The sequence below is a fragment of the Salvelinus alpinus genome, chromosome 11 (genome assembly GCF_045679555.1).
Source record: "Salvelinus alpinus chromosome 11, SLU_Salpinus.1, whole genome shotgun sequence".
Lineage (NCBI taxonomy): Eukaryota > Metazoa > Chordata > Actinopteri > Salmoniformes > Salmonidae > Salvelinus > Salvelinus alpinus.
Window position 1 is genome coordinate 13,582,123 of NC_092096.1, and position 22,527 is coordinate 13,604,649.

General features: G+C 42.8%; 2 protein-coding genes across 3 annotated transcripts in view; both read left to right on the plus strand.

Annotated features, from left to right (window-relative positions):
* LOC139533597 (tetraspanin-8-like) overlaps positions 1-22,527 on the plus strand; it is a 196,818-nt gene that overhangs the window by 108,171 nt on the left and 66,120 nt on the right. The gene's annotated exons all lie outside the window — the stretch shown is intronic.
* LOC139533595 (tetraspanin-8-like) lies at positions 6,408-21,749 on the plus strand. Its single transcript, XM_071331745.1, has 8 exons — positions 6,408-7,327; positions 15,212-15,274; positions 15,432-15,551; positions 18,062-18,136; positions 18,608-18,703; positions 19,728-19,850; positions 20,274-20,357; positions 20,758-21,749. Exons 1-8 carry the CDS (start codon positions 7,271-7,273, stop codon positions 20,824-20,826), a joined length of 687 nt encoding a protein of 228 aa, XP_071187846.1. The 5' UTR covers positions 6,408-7,270; the 3' UTR covers positions 20,827-21,749.

A 22,527-nucleotide genomic window follows, 5' to 3' on the forward strand; every position in this document is an offset into this window, starting at 1 on the left:
AAATATAAGCTTGTTTTTCTCCAATGTTTGTAAAATAAAGTAAATGTAAACAAACACGTTTCAAACTATACTTCTGATATCATGGATGGTCTGTCCTTGCATCCATAGCTCTGCTATGAATTTGAGAGTGGTTACATTTCTCAAGCCACATCCCTCAGCTTTTTACTGAAACAGTGGTGGGCTGTCCGCTTTGTTATTGTTTCCACTGTGCATTGCACCTTTAAAGCAAATTTCCTTCAATTCTACACATTGTGCCATGACTTATGTTCATATGATATCTGAGTGAGAGTGACTATCTAAATCAATGGGGGCCCACTCCTCCATGATTACTGCAAGGTTAAGATTGCTGGCTAGACCAACTTACCTAGCAATCCGGGGGCCCAACATTCACTGGGGACAGGAACATGTACCCCCCCCCAACATTCTGGAATAGCATTTTTGTCCCCCCATGTTTTATCATTGGAATGTTATACTAAACGAGGCACCGGTTGCTTTAAGACCATGCTTCCTCCGAAACACAACCCTGCCAAGCCACACTGCTCCTTAACCCAGCTGCACCAATGTGTCTGAGGAAACTCAACCCTGCCAAGCAACACTGCTCCTTAACACAGCTGCACCAATGTGTCTGAGGAAACACCGTCCAGCTGGCAACTGAAGTCAGCTTGCAAACACTCATCACTAATGGTGTCTTTTTGTAGGTACTAACAGAGGCTAACTCTGCCATGGCTCGTTGGCCATCAATGGCCATTTTTGAATTTTTTGACTTTTTGGATAAACTCCCGAAAATAAGGTCTGTGGTGAACACAGACGGTTATACGGTTTGTTCTATGAGATAATCTTCATCAGTTAACGTCACTTTTTAGGATTTTTTTTAAAGCATTTATGGCATCAAAATAAGCACATAAATCACATAACTGTGTGAGAGTCGTGAATCTCGCTCTTCTCATTATCTGCGGCTCTGCTCATGGCAACGTCATGTAGCTGAATATACCTTTAACTGACTAATATTATCACATAGAACAAATGCTATACGATCTCCTAAACCAGTGTTAACCTCAGACCTTACTGTCAACGTTTTACCCAAAACCCCATTCTATTCCCCATTCATTTCCCCAATAGGAATGGCTGAACGAACCAGAGGTAGGAAACGCTAAGTCATTTCTGTTCTTTAGGACCACCGTCTGGCGAGCTCTGTTGACTCTCAGTGATTGACATAACAAGAGGAAAACTGCTGATGCAGAACCAAATAAAACATGTCACCTTCTACTATCCTTTCTAACAGTAAGTTGAGACCCTGACTGACTTCCTTAGTTTGGGGGACCCCTATCGGGCGTCTTCTTATGTCTCTTATACCCAGAACCTGCACTGGCTTCCGGGTTTCTGCACTGACTGGCCCTGTTGTTGCTCCTTTATCTGCCTGCTATCATGTCAGATCTGAGATGGAAGTCCTGAATCCCTGACTCATACAGCCAATGTCTCAGAGGACATTCCACACAAGGGATTGTATAATGGAGGTGGTGGTTTCTACCACAAGCCATTCAGTCTGTGTACGCTCACTACACACTGTTAGGGAGTGGCCCAATGCCCAAAACGCCAACACACACACACAGAGACGCCACTTAAAGCAGGGCCAGGCTGCATGCTCTATTGGGCAGGCAATGAGTTAGCAGGGCTGGACTAATACCTAATACCTCAACCTCTCCTCAGGTCGTTCTCCCTCCCCTACCAACTAATACCTCAACCTCTCCTCAGGTTGTTCTCCCTCCCCTAATACCTAATACCGCAACCTCTCCTCAGGTTGTTCTCCCTCCCCTACCAACTAATACCTCAACCTCTCCTCAGGTTGTTCTCCCTCCCCTACCAACTAATACCTCAACCTCTCCTCAGGTTGTTCTCCCTCCCCTACCAACTAATACCTCAACCTCTCCTCAGGTTGTTCTCCCTCCCCTAATACCTAATACCTCAACCTCTCCTCAGGTTGTTCTCCCTCCCCTACCAACTAATACCTCAACCTCTCCTCAGGTTGTTCTCCCTCCCCTACCAACTAATACCTCAACCTCTCCTCAGGTTGTTCTCCCTCCCCTACCAACTAATACCTCAACCTCTCCTCAGGTTGTTCTCCCTCCCCTAATACCTAATACCTCAACCTCTCCTCAGGTTGTTCTCCCTCCCCTACCAACTAATACCTCAACCTCTCCTCAGGTTGTTCTCCCTCCCCTACCAACTAATACCTCAACCTCTCCTCAGGTTGTTCTCCCTCCCCTAATACCTAGTACCTCAACCTCTCCTCAGGTTGTTCTCCCTCCCCTACCAACTAATACCTCAACCTCTCCTCAGGTCGTTCTACCTCCCCTACCAACTAATACCTCAACCTCTCCTCAGGTTGTTCTCCCTCCCCTACCAACTAATACCTCAACCTCTCCTCAGGTTGTTCTCCCTCCCCTACCAACTAATACCTCAACCTCTCCTCAGGTCGTTCTACCTCCCCTACCAACTAATACCTCAACCTCTCCTCAGCTTGTTCTCCCTCCCCTACCAACTAATACCTCAACCTCTCCTCAGGTTGTTCTCCCTCCCCTACCAACTAATACCTCAACCTCTCCTCAGGTCGTTCTACCTCCCCTACCAACTAATACCTCAACCTCTCCTCAGGTCGTTCTCCCTCCCCTACACCAACTAATACCTCAACCTCTCCTCAGGTTGTTCTCCCTCCCCTACCAACTAATACCTCAACCTCTCCTCAGGTTGTTCTCCCTCCCCTAATACCTAGTACCTCAACCTCTTCTCAGGTTGTTCTCCCTCCCCTACCAACTAATACCTCAACCTCTCCTCAGGTTGTTCTCCCTCCCCTACCAACTAATACCTCAACCTCTCCTCAGGTTGTTCTCCCTCCCCTAATACCTAATACCTCAACCTCTCCTCAGGTTGTTCTCCCTCCCCTACCAACTAATACCTCAACCTCTCCTCAGGTTGTTCTCCCTCCCCTACCAACTAATACCTCAACCTCTCCTCAGGTTGTTCTCCCTCCCCTACCAACTAATACCTCAACCTCTCCTCAGGTCGTTCTACCTCCCCATACCAACTAATACCTCAACCTCTCCTCAGGTCGTTCTACCTCCCCTACCAACTAATACCTCAACCTCTCCTCAGGTTGTTCTCCCTCCCCTACCAACTAATACCTCAACCTCTCCTCAGGTTGTTCTCCCTCCCCTACCAACTAATACCTCAACCTCTCCTCAGGTCGTTCTACCTCCCCTACCAACTAATACCTCAACCTCTCCTCAGGTCGTTCTCCCTCCCCTACACCAACTAATACCTCAACCTCTCCTCAGGTTGTTCTCCCTCCCCTACCAACTAATACCTCAACCTCTCCTCAGGTTGTTCTCCCTCCCCTAATACCTAGTACCTCAACCTCTCCTCAGGTTGTTCTCCCTCCCCTACCAACTAATACCTCTATATCTCCTCAGGTCGTTCTACCTCCCCTACCAACTAATACCTCAACCTCTCCTCAGGTTGTTCTCCCTCCCCTACCAACTAATACCTCAACCTCTCCTCAGGTTGTTCTCCCTCCCCTAATACCTAGTACCTCAACCTCTCCTCAGGTCGTTCTCCCTCCCCTACACCAACTAATACCTCAACCTCTCCTCAGGTCGTTCTCCCTCCCCTACCAACTAATACCTCAACCTCTCCTCAGGTTGTTCTCCCTCCCCTACCAACTAATACCTCAACCTCTCCTCAGGTTGTTCTCCCTCCCCTACCAACTAATACCTCAACCTCTCCTCAGGTCGTTCTCCCTCCCCTACACCAACTAATACCTCAACCTCTCCTCAGGTCGTTCTCCCTCCCCTACCAACTAATACCTCAACCTCTCCTCAGGTCGTTCTCCCTCCCCTACCAACTAATACCTCAACCTCTCCTCAGGTTGTTCTCCCTCCCCTACCAACTAATACCTCAACCTCTCCTCAGGTCGTTCCCCCTCCCCTACCAACTAATACCTCAACCTCTCCTCAGGTCGTTCTAACTCCCCTACCAACTAATACCTCAACCTCTCCTCAGGTTGTTCTCACTCCCCTACCAACTAATACCTCAACTTCTCCTCAGGTTGTACTCCCTCCCCTACACCAACTAATACCTCAACCTCTCCTCAGGTTGTTCTCCCTCCCCTACCAACTAATACCTCAACCTCTCCTCAGGTCGTTCTCCCTCCCCTACCAACTAGTACCTCAACCTCTCCTCAGGTCGTTCTACCTTGCACACATTTTAGGGAGGGTTTGCATTGTTTTACATCACACTCTGCTTTTGACCCCTCTGACCCCTGTTGCTCTTCTATCTGCCTACCAATGGGCCTCAGCTGAGAGTTGAGATGGACCTATCATCCTCTAATCTAATGCGGTTTTACATCTAATCACATTCATAGGCAGCTGGCCTGGGAAACATCTGAAACCAGCAACAGATCCTCCCTGAGCCATGAAGTCTCTCCTGGGTTATTGGATCTGTGTCAGGGCTCATAGTAACACAGCCATTAGGGATGCATCTGCCTGGTGGTTCCTCTCTAACACCATGTTCATTACACTCTAATGGGTCGTGGAGGACACTCTCTCTCTCTCTCTCTCTCTCTCTCTCTCTCTCTCTCTCTCTCTCTCTCTCTCAATTTTGTTCTTTAAATCTCTCTGTTTCCCTCTTCTCTTGCATTCTCTTTTTCATTTATTTCTCTCTCTCTCCCTGTACATGGGGACAGATAGAGACAATGGCTAGGTCTCTGTATATGGGGACAGACAGAGATAATGGCTAGGTCTCTGTATATGGGGAGAGACAGAGATAATGGCTAGGTCTCTGTATAAGGGGACAGCCAGAGTCAATGGCTAGGTCTCTGTATATGGGGACAGACAGAGACAATGGCTAGGTCTCTGTATATGGGGACAGACAGAGACAATGGCTAGGTCTCTGTATATGGGGACAGACAGAGACAATGGCTAGGTCTCTGTACATGGGGACAGCCAGAGTCAATGGCTAGGTCTCTGTATATGGGGACAGACAGAGACAATGGCTAGGTCTCTGTATATGGGGACAGACAGAGACAATGGCTAGGTCTCTGCATATGGGGACAGACAGAGACAATGGCTAGGTCTCTGCATATGGGGACAGACAGAGACAATGGCCAGGTCTCTGTATATGGGGACAGACAGAGACAATGGCTAGGTCTCTGCATATGGGGACAGACAGAGATAATGGCTAGGTCTCTGTATATGGGGACAGACAGAGATAATGGCTAGGTCTCTGTATATGGGGACAGACAGAGACAATGGCTAGGTCTCTGTATATGGGGACAGACAGAGACAATGGCTAGGTCTCTGTATATGGGGACAGACAGAGATAATGGCTAGGTCTCTGTATATGGGGACAGACAGAGACAATGGCTAGGTCTCTGTATATGGGGACAGACAGAGACAATGGCTAGGTCTCTGTATACGTGGACAGACAGAGACAATGGCTAGGTCTCTGTATATGGGGGTTGCTTTGTCAAACAAAGATTTACAAGTTGTACAGAGCAAGGCTTTAACACGTATAATGGTCATTTCCTGTGGCTTGTGAGCCTTGATAATGTAGTTAATTGGCAGTAGGTACAGGTTGTGAGCCTTGATAATGTAGTTAATTGGCAGTAGGTACAGGTTGTGAACATTGATCATGTAGTTAATTGGCAGTAGGTAAAGGTTGTGAGCCTTGATAATGTAGTTAATTGGCAGTAGGTAAAGGTTGTGAGCCTTGATAATGTAGTTAATTGGCAGTAGGTACAGGTTGTGAACATTGATCATGTAGTTAATTGGCAGTAGGTACAGGTTGTGAACATTGATAATGTAGTTAATTGGCAGTAGGTACAGCTTGTGAACATTGATAATGTAGTTAAATGGCAGTAGGTACAGCTTGTGAGCCTTGATAATGTAGCTCATTGGCAGTAGGCGTAATTAGTTAATTGTACTCAGATGATAATTGTTACTGGCTGATTACACTGATGAACGAGCCAGCAGAGAACTTTGAGAGGTTGGCTGAATTCCAAACCGACCACTATCGCCTACTCCCTACTGCCTAGCCACTCCTGTAGATCTGAAATTATTGGAATGGTGTAAGCAAAACGGTGAAAACTCAACCCATCCTATCATAAGGCAAGGTGAAGTAATTAACATATTATTGCCGTCACCTATCTGATCATTGACAAAAATCCAAGAGGGCCTAGGTCACGTGTCAAACTCATTCCACGGAGGGCCGAGTGTCTGTGGGTTTTCACTCCTCTCTTGTTCTTGATTGATGAATTAAGGTCACTAATTAGTAAGGAACTCTCCTCACCTGGTTGTCTAGGTCTTAATTGAAAGGAAAAACAAAAACCAGCAGACATGAGGATGGAATGAGTTGGACACCCCTGGCCTAGGTACTAGAGGTTGATATGGAATGCATCCCTTTGCCAAATCAAGCCATTACACCAGGACTTTCCAATCAATCTAATGAAGGAAAATAGACTATTGTACTTCAGAAAGGCAGGTGATGAGGAGCATACAGAAAGCATCTTCAGGGCTTGATCCAAACTATTTACCCAGCATATAGCTGGTGGCGTTGTAGTTTGCATAGTCTATGTTTTGGTGGTCAGTCTGCCACTGTTTCACCCTGTGCTCTGAGTAAATTGTGCCTCTCAAGCGAGAGTCAGAACAGCTTGAACTTGAACTCGTCTAACTTTATTTAACTACAAACAGAGGAGGATGTTTGCTCTGGGGTTTCACTGTTTAGAAGACTGAGGGTCAGTTTTCAGAGGAGGGTGTTCGCTGTGGGGTCTTTATGTAGGATACTTTTTGTGCCTGGACTGGACTGAGTAGTCAGTAACCACACCCACAGCTTTTAAATACGAGCTAGAGGGAGGGGACTGGTAGGAGACTGTTGGAGCCTGGACTGGACTGAGTAGTCAGTAACCACACCCACAGCTTTTAAATACGAGCTAGAGGGAGGGGACTGGTAGGAGACTGTTGGAGCCTGGACTGGACTGAGTAGTCAGTAACCACACCCACAGCTTTTAAATACAGGCTAGAGGGAGGGGACTGGTAGGAGACTGTTGGAGCCTGGACTGAGTAGTCAGTAACCACACCCACAGCTTTTAAATACGGGCTTCTGAAAGAACCCTCACACACACGGGCAACACCAGGGTGGGTCTGGAACAGAGGAATAGGGATTAATTTAACATTGGTCTGTCACATCACGTCTTTCCTGTCTGTTGGAAGGTTAGAAGATGGCTGTGAATAAGTGTATCAAGTACTTACTCTTCCTCTTCAATCTACTGTTCTGGGTGAGTCCTAATAACCTACATGTTTTACTTTAACTATAGTGTCCTCGATTGGATTGATGTAGGTTTTTAATTGTGTGTGTGTGTGGTATAGTGATGTGTTTGTTAGTTTAGTGATCAACTAGTAGCCTAGTACACATAGTAATCCATTTAAAATCTGTTTACATGTCTATGGAAATGAGAACATTCAAATTTCTATGGAAACGACGTGTGAACATCACATGACTACCTTTCATTAAGCCTTGAAGCCATAACTCTGACCTCTCCCTCCTTCGTGTGGTTTCTGTCCCATAGACCCACACTGGCTTTTTCCATCTTTCTGAAGACGTGATCAAATCAATGATAATTCCATCTCGCCACTCTCTCAGCCCGACCAGAGGGAGGTTACAGCCAGGTCATAGCAGGCTAACGCATAGATGCACTTCTCAGATCTAAACCCTTTCAAAGAATAATAACAATCACTTTCTCATTGGTCTCTGTCCTGAGTTTTTACAAGTAGTTTTTTTTGGACGACACGACATGGTGATTTAATCTGTGTGTAGAAAAAAACCTTATAGCCATTCACAACATCTCTGTATGTTTTACAACTTCTAAAACTAGTCTCCCAAACATAGGACATAAAATATTATTCTACTGTTGATGTGGAAAATACCACTAAGTGTAGTGCTTCCTGTTGATTATTATGATTATTATTATTCCACCCTGCTGGTCATTTATGAACATTTGAACATCTTGGCCATGTTCTGTTATAATCTCCACCCGGCACAGACAGAAGAGGACTGGCCACCCCTCATAGCCTGGTTCCTCTCTAGGTTTCTTCCTAGGTTCTGGCCTTTCTAGGGAGTTTTTCCTAGCCACCCTGCTTCTACACCTGCATTGCTTGCTGTGTGGGGTTTTAGGCTGTGTTTCTGTACAGCACTTTGAGATATCAGCTGATGTTTGAAGGGCTTTATAAATACATTTGATTTGATTGATCTGTCCTTAGCCTGTTGCCAGGACTTGTCCTGAGTTTATGCGTCTGTTTACCAAACCTTAAACCAAGCAGAAACCATAGTTCTAATTCTGTCTCCTCTCTGAAACATCAGACATTTCACATTCTTAAAATAAAGTGGTGATCCTAAGACAATGTGTTTTTTACTAGGATTAAATGTAAGGAATTGTGGAACTGAGTTTAAATGTATTTGGTTAAGATGCATGTAAACTTCTGACTTCAACTGTGCATTAGGGCCTGAGGACATGTTTCAGTCCCATATTAACCTGTTTGGCCCTGGTCTCATTAACTTATGAAACTGGTGGTAGGGGAGGACTGGGCTAGACTACTACCCATGACCCTTAGTTGTTGGATAGAAGACAATGGTGCAAGTGTCACTTAGTCACTGTTCTAAAATGTGCCAGTACTGCCCTAACTGGTTCTCTCACTCTCGGGTGACTGGGAAGGGGGAGAACAAATTCTCCCTCCATTGACTCTGAAAGGTGTGTGTCTTCGCGACGCTAGCTTAACAAACCTTCTCAGTTCCCACAGTTAAAGCAGGGTCGTATTCATTAGTGCACTCCATAGCTAAACGTTTTGCAACATGACAAATAAAAATGAATGTTTCTTATTGGACAAGCCTCTACCCCCTCCCCGATTCGGTCAGTTTTCTTCAGTTTGGTGTGTAACGAATGCAATCCAGATATCTGGCTAAATGTCACCAGGCACAGTAGTGTTTAGTGTGTGTTTTAAACTCCAACTTCTATATGACTGATGTAGGAAATGGTGGCAGAATTGAATTCTGTGAATTGCAGAAGCGTATTCTAAAATGGAACACTTGTACCGTTCTAGAATGGAAAGCCTTGTTGCTCAGTGTCCCTAGCGTTGCTCAGTGTCCCTAGCGTTGCTCAGTGTCCCTAGCGTAGCTCAGTGTCCCTAGCGTAGCTCAGTGTCCCTAGCGTAGCTCAGTGTCCCTAGCGTAGCTCAGTGTCCCTAGCGTAGCTCAGTGTCCCTAGCATAGCTCAGTGTCCCTAGCATAGCTCAGTGTCCCTAGCATAGCAGTCACTAGTCATGTATCTAGACATACCTGTACTTTATGCTTTAGACTGGTGATATTCTCAGGCAGCCAATGTTGCCTCGCTGCAATAACTGAACGCTTGGCCAAGTAGGTTTTGTTGTTGGTTTACAAACAAAGGGTATTCAGTCTGAGGTATAAGGTGTCACCTGCCCTTTGTGGACAGGTGCGATTTACTATTAGGTGTCCCAAATGGAACCCTAGGATTCCCTATAGTGCACTACTGTTGCCCAGAGAGGTATACTACAAAGCAGGATCAATGAGTTAGCCTGCTAACTTTGAGAAATAACAGATTTCCCCCCCTGGTTCATTTAACATTAAGCTAAACCTAGATGTGTGGATGAAGCAATTAGACCATGGGGATCTCTAATCAGATTCCATCTGGGATGATATTCAGGCCAGTTAGCTGGCTAACTCCTTGATCTTGATTGGACGCATACTCATCTGGGCCAATGGGTAATCGGATACCATTTGGGATGATGTCAGGGCCAGAGAATGACCAGTCAATAGCAAGGATCTGCTCACAACCTGTTCTTTGTCAAAGACTTGTATTTGCTGCCTGTCCAGTCTTGGCACGGTGACCGGGTCTTCTTTATTTCAAGAATAAAACAAAAGCTTTGAGGTTGTTTTGTCTTGAGTTGCTTAGCAGCAATCTGATAGGAAAAGCATTAGGGGGAAATTGTGGAAACTGTCCTGCTTTCTATTTGTAATGTGGTTTATTTACACGTCCCAGAAATCTAATTCCTTTATCAGAGGGATGTAACTGTCCATAGCACTGCCCCAAGTTGTCTTACCACTCCACGTATTTGACCAGATGACCGTACCTCGGCTATAGTCTAATATATTAACCAGAGATGACTGTACCTCGGCTATAGTGTAATATATTAACCAGAGATGACTGTACCTCGGCTATAGTCTAATATATTAACCAGAGATGACTGTACCTCGGCTATAGTCTAATATATTAACCAGAGATGACTGTACCTCGGCTATAGTCTAATATATTAACCAGAGATGACTGTACCTCGGCTATAGTCTAATATATTAACCAGAGATGACTGTACCTCGGCTATAGTCTAATATATTAACCAGAGATGACTGTACCTCGGCTATAGTCTAATATATTAACCAGAGATGACTGTACCTCGGCTATAGTCTAATATATTAACCAGAGATGACTGTACCTCGGCTATAGTCTAATATATTAACCAGAGATGACTGTACCTCGGCTATAGTCTAATATATTAACCAGAGATGACTGTACCTAGGCTATAGTCTAATATATTAACCAGAGATGACTGTACCTCGGCTATAGTCTAATATATTAACCAGAGATGACTGTACCTCGGCTATAGTCTAATATATTAACCAGAGATGACTGTACCTAGGCTATAGTGTAATATATTAACCAGAGATGACTGTACCTCGGCTATAGTGTAATATATTAACCAGAGATGACTGTACCTCGGCTATAGTGTAATATATTAACCAGAGATGACTGTACCTCGGCTATAGTGTAATATATTAACCAGAGATGACTGTACCTCGGCTATAGTGTAATATATTAACCAGAGATGACTGTACCTCGGCTATAGTCTAATATATTAACCAGAGATGACTGTACCTCGGCTATAGTGTAATATATTAACCAGAGATGACTGTACCTAGGCTATAGTCTAATATATTAACCAGAGATGACTGTACCTAGGCTATAGTCTAATATATTAACCAGAGATGACTGTACCTCGGCTATAGTGTAATATATTAACCAGAGATGACTGTACCTCGGCTATAGTGTAATATATTAACCAGAGATGACTGTACCTAGGCTATAGTGTAATATATTAACCAGAGATGACTGTACCTCGGCTATAGTGTAATATATTAACCAGAGATGACTGTACCTCGGCTATAGTGTAATATATTAACCAGAGATGACTGTACCTCGGCTATAGTGTAATATATTAACCAGAGATGACTGTACCTAGGCTATAGTCTAATATATTAACCAGAGATGACCGTACCTCGGCTATAGTCTAATATATTAACCAGAGATGACCGTACCTCGGCTATAGTCTAATATATTAACCAGAGATGACCGTACCTCGGCTATAGTCTAATATATTAACCAGAGATGACTGTACCTCGGCTATAGTGTAATATATTAACCAGAGATGACTGTACCTAGGCTATAGTCTAATATATTAACCAGAGATGACTGTACCTCGGCTATAGTGTAATATATTAACCAGAGATGACTGTACCTCGGCTATAGTGTAATATATTAACCAGAGATGACTGTACCTCGGCTATAGTGTAATATATTAACCAGAGATGACTGTACCTAGGCTATAGTCTAATATATTAACCAGAGATGACTGTACCTCGGCTATAGTCTAATATATTAACCAGAGATGACTGTACCTCGGCTATAGTCTAATATATTAACCAGAGATGACTGTACCTAGGCTATAGTGTAATATATTAACCAGAGATGACTGTACCTCGGCTATAGTCTAATATATTAACCAGAGATGACTGTACCTCGGCTATAGTGTAATATATTAACCAGAGATGACTGTACCTAGGCTATAGTCTAATATATTAACCAGATGACTGTACCTCGGCTATAGTGTAATATATTAACCAGAGATGACTGTACCTCGGCTATAGTGTAATATATTAACCAGAGATGACTGTACCTAGGCTATAGTGTAATATATTAACCAGAGATGACTGTACCTAGGCTATAGTCTAATATATTAACCAGAGATGACTGTACCTAGGCTATAGTCTAATATATTAACCAGAGATGACTGTACCTAGGCTATAGTCTAATATATTAACCAGAGATGACTGTACCTCGGCTATAGTCTAATATATTAACCAGAGATGACTGTACCTAGGCTATAGTCTAATATATTAACCAGAGATGACTGTACCTCGGCTATATTCTAATATATTAACCAGAGATGACTGTACCTCGGCTATAGTCTAATATATTAACCAGAGATGACTGTACCTCGGCTATAGTCTAATATATTAACCAGAGATGACTGTACCTAGGCTATAGTCTAATATATTAACCAGAGATGACTGTACCTCGGATATAGTCTAATATATTAACCAGAGATGACTGTACCTCGGCTATAGTGTAATATATTAACCAGAGATGACTGTACCTAGGCTATAGTCTAATATATTAACCAGAGATGACTGTACCTCGGCTAGAGTCTAATATATTAACCAGAGATGACTGTACCTCGGCTAGAGTCTAATATATTAACCAGAGATGACTGTACCTAGGCTATAGTCTAATATATTAACCAGAGATGACTGTACCTCGGCTAGAGTCTAATATATTAACCAGAGATGACTGTACCTCGGCTAGAGTCTAATATATTAACCAGAGATGACTGTACCTCGGCTAGAGTCTAATATATTAACCAGAGATGACTGTACCTCGGCTAGAGTCTAATATATTAACCAGAGATGACTGTACCTCGGCTATAGTCTAATATATTAACCAGAGATGACTGTACCTAGGCTAGAGTCTAATATATTAACCAGAGATGACTGTACCTCGGCTATAGTCTAATATATTAACCAGAGATGACTGTACCTCGGCTATAGTCTAATATATTAACCAGAGATGACTGTACCTCGGCTATAGTCTAATATATTAACCAGAGATGACTGTACCTCGGCTATAGTCTAATATATTAACCAGAGATGACTGTACCTCGGCTATAGTCTAATATATTAACCAGAGATGACTGTACCTAGGCTAGAGTCTAATATATTAACCAGAGATGACTGTACCTCGGCTAGAGTCTAATATATTAACCAGAGATGACTGTACCTTGGCTAGAGTCTAATATATTAACCAGAGATGACTGTACCTAGGCTATAGTGTAATATATTAACCAGAGATGACTGTACCTTGGCTATAGTCTAATATATTAACCAGAGATGACTGTACCTCGGCTATAGTCTAATATATTAACCAGAGATGACTGTACCTCGGCTATAGTGTAATATATTAACCAGAGATGACTGTACCTTGGCTATAGTCTAATATATTAACCAGAGATGACTGTACCTAGGCTATAGTGTAATATATTAACCAGAGATGACTGTACCTTGGCTATAGTCTAATATATTAACCAGAGATGACTGTACCTAGGCTATAGTGTAATATATTAACCAGAAATGACTGTACCTTGGCTATAGTCTAATATATTAACCAGAGATGACTGTACCTCGGCTATAGTCTAATATATTAACCAGAGATGACTGTACCTCGGCTATAGCCTAATATATTAACCAGAGATGACTGTACCTCGGCTATAGTCTAATATATTAACCAGATGACTGTACCTCGGCTATAGTCTAATATATTAACCAGATGACTGTACCTCGGCTATAGTCTAATATATTAACCAGAGATGACTGTACCTTGGCTATAGTCTAATATATTAGCCAGAGATGACCGTACCTTGGCTATAGTGTAATATATTAACCAGAGATGACTGTACCTTGGCTATAGTCTAATATATTAGCCAGAGATGACTGTACCTCGGCTATAGTCTAATATATTAACCAGAGATGACTACCTAGGCTAGAGTCTAATATATTAACCAGAGATGACTGTACCTCGGCTATAGTGTAATATATTAACCAGATGACTGTACCTCGGCTATAGTCTAATATATTAACCAGAGATGACTGTACCTCGGCTATAGTCTAATATATTAACCAGAGATGACTGTACCTAGGCTATAGTCTAATATATTAACCAGAGATGACTGTACCTCGGCTATAGTGTAATGTATTGACAGTGCGTAGAAGCTCATTTTAAAGCGTCCCTGGTTTAAGAACAAAAGTAGTCATTGTTTGCTGACATTACACTTTACAATAGTGACATTACACTTTACAATAGCTCTCTTGTCGAAGACTATACCCCAGTGTTTACTTTGGAAACAGCCCTCATTGCCTTTAGCTTCAGTGCTGTGAGGGTTTATTCTGGTTCCTGTGTCACTGGACGCACGGGTGTGGCATGACGAGATGCAAGTCAGGATGTCACAACCTTTACTGCATTGGCATGCCACTCCAGGCCACAAGGGGGGGCTGTGTGGATATGGAGACTCATATTTGGAGTTAATCTCAATCAGAATCTTAAAAAATAAAAAATCTTCAAGGATATCTTCTCAACTTTTTGAAAGCCAAAATAATTACCAAATTCATGGTCCAGTCATCGCAGAACATCTTCAACATGAAATAAAATGGTGTATACGTTGTGATCTCTCTAAATACTGAACAATCATTCATATACCCTTGCCAATTAACCTGATGTCTACATGTCCACAGGCCCATACTGTGTGAGTATGGAATGCTTTCAAACAAAACATTCATCAATCAAATATTCAATGTATGTAACCTGTCACTATCAGTTCTGAAACCACGGGAGAACCTCTATTTTCCTGGATTCCTCTCATCCTCTCCCCTCTGGATTTAAGAGGAGAGGATCTGAGGAATCAAGTTAATGCAATTGAGATTCTCCCGTGTGGTCTAGAGTCCACTGTTAACACAGGAAAGATATTCTCATGTGGGGGCTGGATGATGCTGGATCTCCTCCATTGTGGTGGTGGTTCAACTGTAGTTCCTCAGAGTTGCCACCAGATGTAGCTAGTGCGCTGTGATTCTTTTTAAATGAATCCACATTCATGTTGAGTTGATATGCAACAAGACCTGTTCATTTAATCCCAGTGACATTGAAACGCACAACTTTCTAAAGTTGATTCTAAATAAAACGCTAATTTCATCTCATTTTGTTTTCCAGATCAGTGGCTGCGTCATTCTTGGTGTGTCCATCTACCTCAAAGTGAGCAAGAATGGAAACGTGGTAAGGAAATGTCCAGTGTGACACTAAATTAATGCCAACGTCATCAAAAGCTGTCTTTACACAGTAAAAACAGCAACTTGAAACAAATGTATACAGTCATATCAACCTATTTAGCACATATCTACATGTAAAATGACTGTCTGTCCTCCTCCCTCAGATAATGGATGAGGCCGTGCCGTTTGTAGACCTGCTGATAGCTGTTGGAGTCATCATCATGGTACTGGGCTTCCTGGGCTGCTGTGGAGCCATTAAGGAAAACCGCTGCATGCTCATTCTGGTGAGGGGAAACACACTCCCTTACAATAGCCAACCCTCACATTTACATTGAAAATGCTACATTATTGTACACTGCATAGGATAATGCTGTCCCAATAGCCAACCCTCACATTTACATTTAAAATGTTACATTATTGTACACTGCATAGGATAATGCTCTCCCAATAGCCAAGTGGTTCTAGGTTCTAACCAAACCAGTCTCTTCATATGCAGTGCATTCGGAAAGTATTCAGACTTCTTGACTTTTTCCACATTTCATGTTAGTCTTATTCAAAAATAGATTAACTTTCCCCCCCCCCATCAATCTACACACAATACCACATAATGACAAAGCAGAAACAGGTTTGATGTTTTTGCAAATGTAAAAAAAATAGTTTTTATCACTTAAGTCTTCTGACCCTTTACGCAGTACCTTGTTGAAACACCTTTGGCAGCGATTACAAACTTGAGTCTTGTTGGGTATGATGCGACAAGCTTGGCACACCTGTATTTGTGGAGTTTATCCCATTCTTCTCTGCAGATTCCAACAAGATCTGTCAGGTTGGATGGGGAGTGTCACTGCACAGCTATTTTTAGGTCTCTCCAGAGATCTTTGATCGGGTTCAAGTCCGGGCTCTGGCTGGGTCACTCAAGGACATTCAGAGACTTGTCCCCAAGCCACTCCTGCGTTGGATTGGCTGTGTGCTTAGGGTCGTTGTCCTGTTGGAAGGTGAACCTTCGCCCCAGTCTGAGGTCCGGAGCGCTCTGGAGCAGGTTTTCATCAAGGATCTCTCTGTACTTTGCTCCATTCATCTTTCCCTCGGTCCTGACTAGTCTTCCAGTCCCTGTGGCTGAAAAACATCCCCAAAGCATGATGCTGCCACCACCGCGCTTCACCGTAGGGATGGTGCCAGATTTCCTGAAGACTTGACGCTTGGCATTCAGGCCAAAGTGGTCAATCTTGGTTTCATCAGACAATTTTTCTCATGGTCTAAGTCCTTTAGGTGCCTTCCAGCAAACTGCAAGCGGGCGGTCATGTGCCTTTTACTGAGGAGTGGCTTCCGTCTGGCCACTGTACCATAAAAGCCTGATTGGTGGAGTGCTGCAAAGATTGTCATTCTGGAAGGTTCTCCCTTGATGATGGGAGAACCTTCCAGAATGACAATCATTCTAGATGTCATTCTAGAGCTCTGTCAGAGTGACCATCGTCACCTCACTGACCATGCCCCCTCCCCTATTGCTCAGTTTGGCCGGGAGGCCAGCTCTAGCTTGAGTCTTGGTGGTTCCAAACGTCTTCCATTTAAGAATGATGGATGCCACTGTTCAATGCCACAGAATATTTTTTGGCTATCCTTCCCTGTATCTGTGACTTGACACAATCCCGTATCGGTGCTATACGGACAATTCCTTCAACCTCATGGATTGGTTTTTGATCTGACATGCATGGTCAACCGTGGGACCTTGTATATACAGGTGGACATGATTTGGAAAGGAACAATCAATTAAATTTACCACAGGTGGTCTCCAATCAAGTTGTTGAAACATCTCAAGGATGATCAATGGAAACAAGATGCACCTGAGATCAATTTCGAGTCTCATAACAAAGGGTCTGAATACTTATGTAAATAAGATTTCAGTTTTTTAAATAAATTTGCAAAAAATTCTAAACCTGTTTTGGCTTTGTCGTTATGGGGTGTTGTATGTAGATGTAACAATGTGGAAAAAGTACCGACACATTTATTTAACCTTTTTATACATGTCAGAGATGGCATCTCTTTTGCAAGAGTGACAAGTATGAGATGGCTTCCCAGGTCACCCATTGGAAAAGTTTTTTCCCCAACTTTAAATCTGGATCAGAATGATCCAGAGTCTGTAATTGATCTGATCCTGGATAGCAAAAACAGACCATCTGGCAGTTTGAGCCATTTTTCTTTTTGTCCCACTCCAGAAAATAATTGGATAGGATCGTTCTGATCCAGATGCCAAAATATCAAGATCACAGAATCCAGATTTTCAGTGCTTTGAACTGGCCCACACCTCACCATCTAATGGACAGCTTGGGGTACTACTTCACTATTACAGGGATACAGAGATGAGTAAACTACATTCATGAAAATAAGTCAAATTTAAAATGGAGCCTGCAAATCCCTTATGGTGCCTTCAGAAAGTATTCAAGGGTGGATACTTGTGTAAATGTGATTTCAATAAATGTGCAAATGTCTAAAACAAATTATTTTGCCATTATGCAGTATTTTGCATAAATAGGGGAGAAATATGTTTATCCCATTTTGAATTCAGGCTGTAACACAAATTGGGTAAATATTTTTGTTCGCTATCAAAAATAGTCTTATCACTAAATTTGAATCCTGATTTTTAAAAGGTGATATTGGATGACCAAATCCTTATCTGAAGGATCAGAGTATCATTTCAGTTTTGTAAAAACCCAAATCAGATTAAAATGTTAGATATGTTAAATCCAGATAACTGTCCCCTTGCCTCAATGGAACTTCCTGGACAAATGTTTTGTTTCAGTTCTTCGTCGGGCTGCTCCTCATCTTCATCCTCCTGTTGATCGCCGGAATCCTGGGAGCTGTCGGAGAGAAGAAGGTAAGGAGGAAACCCTCCCTGGTTGAATCAACGTTGTTTCCACATTTCAATGAAGTGACGTTGAACCAACGTGGAAAAGACGTTGAATTGAATTCTGTGCTCCGAGGGATGTCTCACCCACTGTTAGTGAGGGGAAGGTAAGGAGCTCTCGGTGCGCTCAGATTTGTACATTTTATTCAGGAGACGCTCTTCTACAGAGCGTCTTACAGGTGCAATTAGGGTGCCTTGCGCAAGGAACAGCGGCAGTTTGTCCCTTTATTCGGCTCGGAGTCTGACCTTCGACCTCTCGGTTACTGGCCCGAAACTCTTAACCGCTACTGTACCTGTTGGGACAATTGAATTCCTACCATTTTAAGTTCCTCGTATACCGTCGGTACCTTGACACTTCTTGAATGTGTTAATAAAACATGGTTTCCACACCTGTTTTCATGTCTTTGTGTGTCTCCCCTACTGTTCAATGGCCTCTTCCAGTCTCAGGTGTGGGTGAAGGAGAGTCTGGCGAAGCTGCTACCACTGAAGGACCAGAAGCCTGAAATTCAAACGGACCTGCAGAAACTGGAAGTGGAGGTACCATAGAGAATGATAGATTTTCTTTATACATGTCCAATTATGGTGTCTGGGTACACACGGACAACGCCGTTGAGGTACTCGCTGTTTTGAAGTAGTAGTAGTAGAAGTAGTTTGAAGTAGTACACTTCATCACAAGTTAAATGAGTTCTTTGATCTCTCCTGATGACCAAGTTGGACTTGACTCCAACAGGGCCATCAGGAGGGATCAGCCAATGAAGTTGAAATCCCTCCCACAATTCAAAACACCTCAATGGCACTAGCCATGATAACACAGGCTTTTGGCCTCTAGAGATTTCTATCCGTTTCTATGGGATTTTTTAAAAACTTTTATTTAACTAGGCCAGTCAGTTAAGAACAAATTCTTATTTACAATGACGTCCTAGGAACAGAGGGTTAACTGCCTTGTTCAGGAGCAGAACAACAGATTTTTTTACCTTGTCAGCTCGGAGTCGATCTAGCAACCTTTCAGTTGCTAGCCCAACGCTCTAACCACTAGGCTACCTGCTCTAACCACTAGGCTACCTGCTCTAACCACTAGGCTACCTGCCGCCCCCAAAAAGTGGTGGTTTCAAAGGTCCCAAGATGAATCACCTGGACATAGGATGCGCCACAAATTGTACACATTCCCTGTAGTGAACTACTTTTGAGCAGGACCCATAGGTCTTTGGTCCAAAGTAGTGCACTACAAAGGGAATAGGGGCTCCGTGGACCCTGGTCTAAAGTAGTGGACTACAAAGGGAATAGGGTGCAATTTGGGATGCAGTTTTGATGGTCCTGTCTTGAATGTATGAATAATTATTAGTTTAATTAGTTGGTACAGATTAATTGTTCTAATCGGCTACGAATGTTATTGGATCATTTTGTCGACTAACTGAATAACAATTTTTTTTTTTATGTTAGATGGGCTGCTACCTAAACAGATTGTAGTGAAATGTTTTGCAACGGGAAAATGACAGTGTGCCTTTACTGAACACAACCCCTTGTGTTGGTGAGACGAAGGACTGACTCCTTTGTTTTTCAGGTAAAGTGCTGTGGACTGATCAACGGACCCTCTGACTGGGGCTCCACTGTCCCCAGCTCTTGTGACTGCGTTGACACCACTCAGGTGTGCCAAAGTGCAGATGGACGCAAAGTGTACTCAACGGTAAGCAGAGAATCACTTATTATTAATAAAATACTATTTAGGAAACTCAAGGAAGGTGGCTTTACTTGGTATAAAGGAATCATCAATAAACACACATTACATTAACGCTGCACTACATTACCATTACACTACCACACGTTACCATTACCGCTACATTACCATTACGCTGCACTACCATGCGTTACCATTACGCTACACTACCATGCGTTACCATTACGCTACACTACCATGCGTTACCATTGCATTACCATACGTTACCACTACACTACTATAAACAGAACCTGTACAGGGAACTGATCTACAGCCACATGAAACCATAGAGGGTTCCAGGATGATGCAACCATGAACCGCAAAGTAGCTTCTTCATACAATTAACTTGACCTGGTGTTCACTATTGTTGACTGTTCGCTTTGTCCTCTGCAGCCTTGTGCCAAGTTTGTGACTTCCTTCATGGAGAAGCACGCAATCATCGCCCTGGGGATTGCATTTGGTATCGCAGTCTTGATGGTAAGAATCCAAAAGTCCAATCTCTATAACAAAGCCTCTATTAATACATTATATTATGCACTGTACTGGTCATAGAAATGGAATACATGTGTATTGATCTAGTCAGTGTTCAGTACTGGTCTGTTTAATCTTCACTAACTCTTTATGGCTGTTGTCATTGGCATTAAGAAGGATATGTGCAATTCACTCTGTCACTGTTCAATACTTAATGTATCCTGGTCCCAGATCTGTTGGCACTTTCTTGGCAACGCCGATGGCTGTTTGTCATTGCCAATTAACAACCTGCTGGCAAGACTGTACAAATGGATCTGGAACCAGGCTAGACACCACAAACTGATGTGGGAACCGGGCTATAGCCTGGTAGTTAATGGGTTGTGACGTACCTTTTTTTGTGTTTCAGCTCTTTGGAATGGCTTTCGCCATGACCCTGTACTGCCAGATTGGGAAGAGGGACGCCAACACTACCTAATACAGCAACACGTGATCCACTTGATCTAGGGTTGTGGTCAACTTGAATTGGAAGTCATCAATTCAGGAAGTCAACAGAAATTCCAATACAATAATTGGAGAAAAAAAATGAATTTATTTTCAGTGGTTTCTCAAACTGAAAAGCAGAAGTTATTTATTACAAGTTTTTACATTAGCAATGTTAAATACAATTCTCTTCCTCAATTGACTGACTTCAATTCACATTGACCCCAATCCTGTCTTGATCAACAGCTGGCTTTGACATATCCCATACAGCATGCTACATGTATTTGTTACTGAACGTTGGGGTTCAAATCCAGTCAATTCAGGAAGTACACTGAAATTCCAGTTCTCTTCAATGAGGAACATTTGGAATGGAATTAGGTTTTGCTTTGTGAATTGACTGGACTGGAAATGGACTGGACCCCCATCCTGCTGAACATCACTATGGACCACAATGCATCATGTGTTTGTCGATCTTATACCTGCACCAAATGATGCTCTGATTTGGATCTCAGCTCTTTGTTAAATTCTGGCAGTTTCTTCACTTGTGAAGTTGATTGATCCGTTCCTCATTGAACATGAATTTGTATTTTTTTTATTTTAAAGAAGCTCTGTTTTCATTATCTACTGCTCTGTTTCTCTCACTGAAGTAGGGGGCTTTGCTGTCCATACACTGAACTTTGTATTCTTCATGCTAAAATGTTTAAAATAAATTCCCATTTTATTGCTATCATCTCGTAGATATTAAAGTCTGACGGTAATATTGATCACGCTGTGTATATACATTTACCTGTTATATATTTGAGTTGTATAATGATTGCAGTACATGTCAGAATGTCTTCTGTTCAAGGCCTGTGACCAATGTCTTTATGGCTGTTTCCCCTTTTTGAGGCACATCACAAATAAAGAAGTAGTAATTCACTCGGTTGCCTCATTTGCTTCCCCGCCTCCAGCCCGCCTCTTCAGAGAACAACTTTGACTCATTAAGAAATCCGGTCCCATATTCATAAAGCCTCAGAGTAGGAGGGCTGATCTAGGTTCAGTTATGTAATAGATCAGATTACATGGACGGTGGGGGGAGATCTGATCCTAGGTCAGATTACATGGACTGTCACGCCCTGACCTTAGTATTCTATGTTTTCTGTATTATTTTGGTCAGTGTGTGACGAGGGTGGGTATGATTGTTTTGTATTGTCTAGGGTTTTTGTATGTCTTGGGGTGTTTGTAAGTCTAGGCATATGTAGGTCTATGGTGGCCTGAATTGGTTCCCTATCAGACACAGCTGTTTATCGTTGTCTCTGATTGGGGATCCTATATAGGTTGCCATTTCCCAGTTTGGTTTCTGGGTTATTGTCTATATGTAGTTGCATGTCAGCACTTGTGATAATATAGTTTCACGGTCGTTTTGTTATTTTTCTTTAGTGTTTATTCATTATTTTAAAAAGTATGTATTCATATCCCGCTACTGTATTCATGGTCTCCTCACTACGACGAATGTGACAGAATAACCCACCAAACCAGGACCAAGCAAACCAGGACCAAGCAATGTGAAAAGGAGGAACAGCGCTTAATGGGGAAATGGACCTGGGAGGAGATATTAGATGGAGCAGGACCCTGGACACAGCCGGGGGAGTATCGCTGTCCTAAGGAGGAGTTCGAGGCAGCGAAAGCGGAACGGCGATACTACGAGGAAAAATAC

Coding starts and splice junctions, on each gene's coding strand:
- LOC139533595 (XM_071331745.1), top strand. CDS start 7,271: ATGGCTGTGAATAAGTGTATCAAGTACTTACTCTTCCTCTTCAATCTA. Junction 15,552..18,061: donor ACCGCTGCATGCTCATTCTG/GTGAGGGGAAAC, acceptor GTTTTGTTTCAG/TTCTTCGTCGGGCTGCTCCT. Junction 19,851..20,273: donor GACGCAAAGTGTACTCAACG/GTAAGCAGAGAA, acceptor TGTCCTCTGCAG/CCTTGTGCCAAGTTTGTGAC.